This window comes from Mastacembelus armatus, chromosome 8, assembly GCF_900324485.2.
Source record: "Mastacembelus armatus chromosome 8, fMasArm1.2, whole genome shotgun sequence".
Lineage (NCBI taxonomy): Eukaryota > Metazoa > Chordata > Actinopteri > Synbranchiformes > Mastacembelidae > Mastacembelus > Mastacembelus armatus.
In genome coordinates, this window is record NC_046640.1 from 22,583,540 (window position 1) to 22,590,873 (window position 7,334).

General features: G+C 47.4%; 1 protein-coding gene across 1 annotated transcript; it reads right to left on the reverse strand.

Annotated features, from left to right (window-relative positions):
- Window positions 1-109: 109 nt before the first annotated feature.
- gcdhb (glutaryl-CoA dehydrogenase b) lies at window positions 110-5,055 on the reverse strand. The gene is made up of 12 exons (XM_026324468.1): window positions 4,918-5,055; window positions 3,608-3,723; window positions 3,491-3,523; window positions 3,237-3,377; window positions 3,001-3,063; window positions 2,694-2,864; window positions 2,441-2,570; window positions 1,747-1,963; window positions 1,559-1,662; window positions 1,308-1,433; window positions 975-1,135; window positions 110-843 (listed from the first exon to the last, which is right to left on the reverse strand). The coding sequence occupies exons 2-12, from the start codon at window positions 3,708-3,710 to the stop codon at window positions 770-772; spliced, it is 1,323 nt and encodes a 440-aa protein (XP_026180253.1). The 5' UTR covers window positions 3,711-3,723; window positions 4,918-5,055; the 3' UTR covers window positions 110-769.
- Window positions 5,056-7,334: the final 2,279 nt, after the last annotated feature.

A 7,334-nucleotide genomic window follows, 5' to 3' on the forward strand; every position in this document is an offset into this window, starting at 1 on the left:
CGGCTCTAAAGCTCCATGTGTCCTGGGATCACAGTGGCCTCGGTCTGGAACCTGCAGGACCAGACGGAGCTCACAGACACTTTCTGTTCCACAGGATAAACGGCTCAGATCCAGATGTGCAGCTTTTATTATGACTGAAAACTTCAGAAAATAAAATATTGCAGTTTTTGGGTTTTTATAAATAATCAGAACTAAAGACTGTGGGTCAGTGGGGGTGGACTGAGGACAGACATGGTCTGAACGGTAAAGGACAGTGTCCAGGGTCAGTTTGAGCTAAACCTTCACTGCACTGCTGATGTTTGGATACTCAGTAACGTCCTTTTATTTAAAGCTCTGATTTACAGCAATGACCTGTGACAAACCAACCGAACCATCTAAGTGTTAGAGCCAGAGAGTGATCAGCACAGTCAGCAGGACCTGGGACACCAGCGGTTCCACAGCCAGAACATGCGGGTCAGACTCAGAGACCTTCCTTCCTCTTAGCAGCAGCAGGTCTGGACCCTGATGTCGTTCAAGCTGTTCATGCATCACTACAGTCAATCACAGCAACATTTACATTTTGTGTACAGAAGGAAATGAGGAGCTGAAGAAGAAATCACTGCTGATGTGACGGGTCCAAAACATCCACAATTACAGTTCCCAACAATTTACAGGTTCTGTCACAGATTCGACTAATTCCTCTCAACATGAAATTCTATTCTGCACACCTGAGAGGAAACCAACACTCCCAGTACACTATGGGAAAACCGCTGGTCTTCTCGTGCTGGATCTACTTGTTCACGGTGAAGGACTGCAGGCCTGTGATGGCTCTGCCCAGGATCAGGGAGTGGATGTCGTGAGTACCTGGAGGAGGAGACAACAGGTGTCACAGGTGAAAGTGTGGCTGTGTGTTATAAATCCAAATAGACACACTGGCATCCTTCCACTTTAACCTTCGTCCTCGTCCTCTGGTCCAAGCCCCCCCCCCCCCTCACCTTCATACGTGTTGACGGCCTCCAGGTTGAGCACGTGGCGGATGACGTGGTATTCGTCTGCGATGCCGTTTCCTCCCAGCATGTCCCTGGCCTGCCTGGCGATGTCCAGGGCTTTACCGCAGCTGTTCCTCTTCAGCATGGAGATCATCTCTGGGGCCGCCCTGTCAACGAAACACCACGTTTGTTCTGTGGACTCTTGGAGTCAGACAAGTTTCCAGTTAACTGATCTAATGTCAGCGGGACAAGACGAGAGGAGAATAGTCAAACTATAAGGGCCGAGGGAAACGTTCGCTTCGGCGTTTCAAACCTCTGCCGCTTTTAACACGCTCTCACTTTTTCTCGTCGATCAGTCTCCCCAGCTGCAGGCAGGACTGGAGGCCGAGCGTGATCTCCGTCAACATGTCGGCCATTTTCTTCTGGATCAGCTGATTTCTGGCCAGCGGCACACCGAACTGGATCCTGGTGTATGAAACAACATCACCATGGTGACCGGACAGTTTTCAGCGAACACGCAGCAACATGAGAGTATCGTGAAAAATCTGTACTCGGTGCTGCACAGTCAGATTTTATGTGCGACCTCTGACCTGTCCAGCGTGTACTGACGAGCTGCGTGGAAGCAGAACTCCGCAGCACCCAGCGCGCCCCAGGCGATCCCATAGCGGGCGTTGTTCAGGCAGCCAAACGGGCCCTGGAGGCAGGAAAGGGGAGTAAATTCACACGAAGGCAAACACCAAATCTCATGACCACACGTTCCTCCTCTCGGTCCACCCACCCCCAGGCCGGAGGCGTTAGGCAGCAGGTTCTCCTCCGGGACCTCCACCTCATCCATGAGGATCATCCCGGTGGACGAGGCTCTCAGCGAGAACTTCCCTTCGATCTTTGGCGTGGAGAGGCCCTTCATGCCGCGCTCCAGGATGAAGCCGCGGATCTTCCCCTCGTCACATTTGGCCCAGACCACAGCGACGTCGGCCACGGGGGAGTTGGTGATCCTGGCGGGGAACAACAGAGATGTTAGGGAGACACCTGCACAGGTGGGCCCCCTGTTCCTACCAAGGGCCACACATCAATATGAACCAGCACTTTAAAGTGTGATGGTGGGAATCAACAAACCAGTCAGTTTAGTCACCGTGATTATTGTTCTGCAGGGTATTTTCAAAACCTGAAGCTTTCATGAAAGTGTAAAAATCCCTTCCTCATGTTTTATCATGTGTTGTGTAACATTTTCATTATTTATTCTTATAGCTATCAATCTGATCAACAGATCATCAAATGTGACTCCAGTAACTGTCACAGTCCTTTAGCAGGGAAGAGCTCCACCCTGTGGACAAACGATGACATGTCGAGTCCTGTGTCACAACAAAATCCTTCAACAAATAAAGCAGAAATGCACCAACAGATGAGGTGAAAGAAGAAAAGACATTTAGTTGAGGACACATGTCCCAGGCCCTCAAGTCCTGACTACTCACCACGTCTTGGAGCCAGTGAGGGTGTAGGTGCGACTGGATGGATTGTATCTGGCTCTGGTTTCCATGCTGCCGGGGTCACTGCCGTGGTTCGGCTCCGTCAAACCGAAGCAGCCCAGGATTTCTCCTCGAGCTGAGAGACAAAACAAACTTTATGGTTAAAGCACCGGTCACCACGAAACCAGCACCAGGGACCATTTCATTTTTCATCATGTGCCAAACAGACAGCAGGTAAAATGATGCTTCCTCTTCTTACCCAGCCTGGGGAGGTACTTCTGCTTCTGCTCCTCGGTGCCGTAGGCGTTGATGGGATGCATGACCAGAGACGACTGCACGCTCATGACGGAGCGATAGCCGCTGTCCACCCTCTCGACCTCTCTGGCAATCAAACCGTAGGCCACGTAGCTTGTCCCGGCACAGCCGTAACCTTCGCGAGGCGCAAGGGGAGGTTGATTTTGAAAACACAGGAAACAAAGGTCAGTGAAAGATCAATGATGAGAAACTTAGTGATTTAAAGATGGAATCAAAGTGTAACAGAGACGGAGAAGCTTGTTCAGACGGACCTTTAATGGTGGGACCCAGGACGCCCATCTCTCCCATCTCTGACACGATGTCTCTGTGAAACACTGAAAAACAAACCGGGCCGACCTGCTGTCACATGAGGGTAAAGGTCTGAGGCAGGTGAGTCTCACACACAGACTGACTGAGCGGCTGCATGATGAGATCCAGTGTCACAAATACGCATCAACACGTCAAGAACAAACATCATACATGTGAAACAACTCGCAGACTCACTAACCTTCATTCCTGTTCGCCATCAGGATGCGAGGCATCAGTTTCTCCTGGCAGTACGTCCTGAACGAGTCTCTCATCATGACCTCCTCCTCCGTCAGCTGACCCTCCAGGTCCAGGGCATCGCGCCAGTTGAACTGCACCTTAGCTGTCAGACAGGACGGGAACAGGTCAAGACCCTTGAACGCACCATTAAAGAAAATTTGGTGAGAGCTTCACTTTCAAAACGTTGTGTCAGACTTTCACAGGTTAGACACCTACGAGCTTTGGCCTTCTGCTCCGTCTTCTCTGCACCTGAAAATAGAAACCACAGGGCGGGTCAGACTGAACCAACAGAAACACACTGAGTTAATGCAGCTGCTTATACGTCGCACTGACCACGGCTGACAGGAACTGCAGTCCCCTGAGACCTGGAAGCCACAAGGACGACACATCTCTGAGGGCGGACCAAGAGTCGGCACACAGCTCGTCTCAGTGCCATGATGGAAGTGGGTCTGGGACAGAACAGTAAACTAACGTTAACTACCTTATGTACTTCTAATTTGAAGTACTTTCCATACTGCTGGGTAGCTGACGTTAACTACCTTATGTACTTCTAATTTGAAGTACTTTCCATACTGCTGGGTAGCTGACGTTAACTACCTTATATACTTCTAATTTGAAGTACTTTCCATACTGCTGGGTAGCTGACGTTAACTACCTTATATACTTCTAATTTGAAGTATTTTATATACTGCTGGGTAGCTGACGTTAACTACCTTATGTACTTCTAATTTGAAGTACTTTCCATACTGCTGGGTAGCTGACGTTAACTACCTTATATACTTCTAATTTGAAGTATTTTATATACCGCTGGGTAGCTGACGTTAACTACCTTATATACTTCTAATTTGAAGTACTTTATATACTGCTGGGTAGCTGATGTTAACTACCTTATATACTTCTAATTTGAAGTACTTTATATACCGCTGGGTAGCTGACGTTAACTACCTTATATACTTCTAATTTGAAGTACTTTCCATACTGCTGGGTAGCTGACGTTAACTACCTTATATACTTCTAATTTGAAGTACTTTATATACTGCTGGGTAGCTGACGTTAACTACCTTATATACTTCTAATTTGAAGTACTTTATATACCGCTGGGTAGCTGACGTTAACTACCTTATATACTTCTAATTTGAAGTACTTTATATACCGCTGGGTAGCTGACGTTAACTACCTTATATACTTCTAATTTGAAGTACTTTCCATACTGCTGGGTATCTTGTGAATTTCCCCCCAGGGATCAATAAAGTTTGATGATCAGTCTGTATTTTGTTGGATCCATCTGATCCTGAAAAGGAACTAAAGTTCTCAGATAAATGTAGAGCAAGAAAAAGTCCAAGGTTTGACTCTGACATGTAGTGAAGTCCAAGGATGAAGTAGTAACTTACAACATGGAAATACTTGTATGATACTTGTAGTACTTGTAAAAGTACTAATACCTCAGAACTGGACTGAAGTGCAGTATTGCAGTAAATGTGCTGAGTGACTTTCCACGACTTCACCTGACCCAAAGACTGAGCCGAGCTAGCCGAGCTTAGCTAACCTGTTTAGCTGCTGTCAGCAGAATAAAATGACGACATAACCATAAATGACCTGAGTGTGTGACAAACCAGGTGAATCCAGGTGTAAGGAGCACGTACCTGTGCTCGGTGAAGCAACGATCCTCGTCCTGCTTTCAGATTTTCGGCTCTGGAGCTGACGGTTCACTGACAAGAACAGTTTTCATTCGCCGCAGCGATGCGTCAACGCAGCCGCCATGTTGGTACAGGGAAGCCTTTATGTTCACAGCTGAAATCAGCTGATCTTCCTGCGGTGTGGTTTGTTACAGGTAACAGAAATGTTTCTGTGATTCAGGACACGTATCCATTTTCTAGACCCCCTTATTCCTTAACCAGGGTCCCAGGGATCAGCTGGAGCCTATACCAGCTCTCTTTGGGTGAAAGGCAGGGGTCCACCCTGGACAGGTCCCCAGTCCATCACAGGGCCACATAGAGACAAACAACCTCACACACTCACACTCACTCCTATGGGCAATTTAGAGTCACCAATCAACCTGACATACATGTTCTTGGACTGTGGGAGGAAACCAGAGTACCTGGAGAAAACCCACACAAGCACAGGGAGAACATGCAGACTCCACACAGAAAGGCCCCTGATGGGTTTCAAACCAGGAACCTTCTTGATGTGAGGCAACAGGGCCAACCACTGATGCACCGTGCTGCCCATGTGAAATTACCTTTCGTTATTAATATTAAGTTTATTCTTCTGTCTTACTGCAGTTGAAATGGCTGCTGTGTAACAAAAAGACACAACTGGAACAAATACAGTGATTTGTGTTTCTGTTGAACAGTAGCACATTTCACAGAGCAGTTCCTGTTATTTTGACTGGTGTCGTTGATATAAATGGGGAATGATGATGATATGATGGTAATGATATGTCCAAAACAGGAAGCTGTGTTGCTGGATGACTGAGCTGCATTTGTTGTAGCTCGGTGGACCTAACAAGTGTATCAGTGTTGTAAAATCTAACTTGTCTTTCATTAAACAAACAGCATCGACCCCGCTGCAACATGGCGGCGGCGCAGACGCAGCTCACTAACAGAGCTACGGGCCAACGGGCCTGCGCGCGCCACTATACAGCCTGTCGTCATCACGTAAAGCACGTCAAGCCGGACGTGCCATGTTGAGTGTGGCGTCGTGATGGAGCCGAACGGGAGCGATGAGACCGCGGAGACCTGGTCCGGAGACCTAGTCCAGAGTCCGGTCTGAGTTAAGGCCCCGCGACTAAAAGCAGAGACCACCACGGAACACAGGAAGGAGCTCATTGCGTCATCACGCAACATGGCGGCCTGTAGGGGCGACTCTGATTGGCTCGTTGGCAGGGGCGTAAATGCTGGGGGCGTGGCCACGTTCACGGCTCAGTAATCAGGACAAAAACAGGCCTGGTCCCGGGACCGGTATCTGCCAGTCCAGGCCGTCCAGGGTATTTAGGAAGCCGCCCCTCTGAACTGAGCCTGTTTTTAAAAGATCATGAGACAAATGTCCTTTAAAATAGATCTGACCCCTGTAGTCCCAGTGTTATGTTGATACTTCATGTCTGTTTGTCGATATAGTTATTGTTTAAATCTGTTTTGTATATTTGTAGAAAAATAATTCAAATGTGCAGCTTTTGTGTCACCAGCTGTTCTTCACTTAACCCCCCTAGCTTTGTGTTTTGGTTTTTCATGTCTTGGTGGACTTGTGTAGACCTGGATCCTGGATCCTCCTGGTTCCTCTGTGTGTTAATGAGTCTGTGAATTGGTGGTTAAAATAAAGTTTGTGGACTGTAACAACCCCACTGCATGATGGGAGTGGTATTAGCGGTGCAAAGTACATGTCCTGGTGTTGTGTACTACAGTTTTACTACTATCTTATATATATTTTAGAAGAACTTCCCCCTTGGGCCTAACTTCAGTGTGAAACAGGCTGTGGAGGCCAAACAAATGCAGACGTGGTAATAAAAGCCATAGTGGCAGCTCCGGTGTGTGCGGCAGGTGAGCAGACAGGTGTTACCTGGCAGGTGTTTCTGGGTAAACACCTCCTGAGTGAAAGATCTGCCCTGTCAGGTGAATTATGAATGAATAGTTTGTGTTCATATTTCATGTCATCTCCAATTTCATGACGTTCTGCTCCGTCACTGCTCCGCTGCACCATAAGACACTTCAGCACAGGTGAGCCACACGTCACTCAGGTGTCACTCCGTGCCTCAGGTGCATGCGCACTGCTTTATTGTTAGAAGTTCACAACAGTAGCTCATGGACCTTAAGGCCTCGGTTAGATCCCAAGACTCAGGAGTAGATGTGTGTTTCTTTTCTCCATCAGTTATGAAGGCATTTCTTTATTGTTTAATTATTTGTAAGCAAAACAATCATAATTAAATTAATAGTTAATAATAACTATAATTATTAATCATTTATAATAATTAAATGAGCTCCGGTGACCGCTGCCTACTTCTGAGTTTTGGGATTTAACGCCTTGTGTCGGTTAACGGGACTAGAAATACACAAAGAAGAAACTC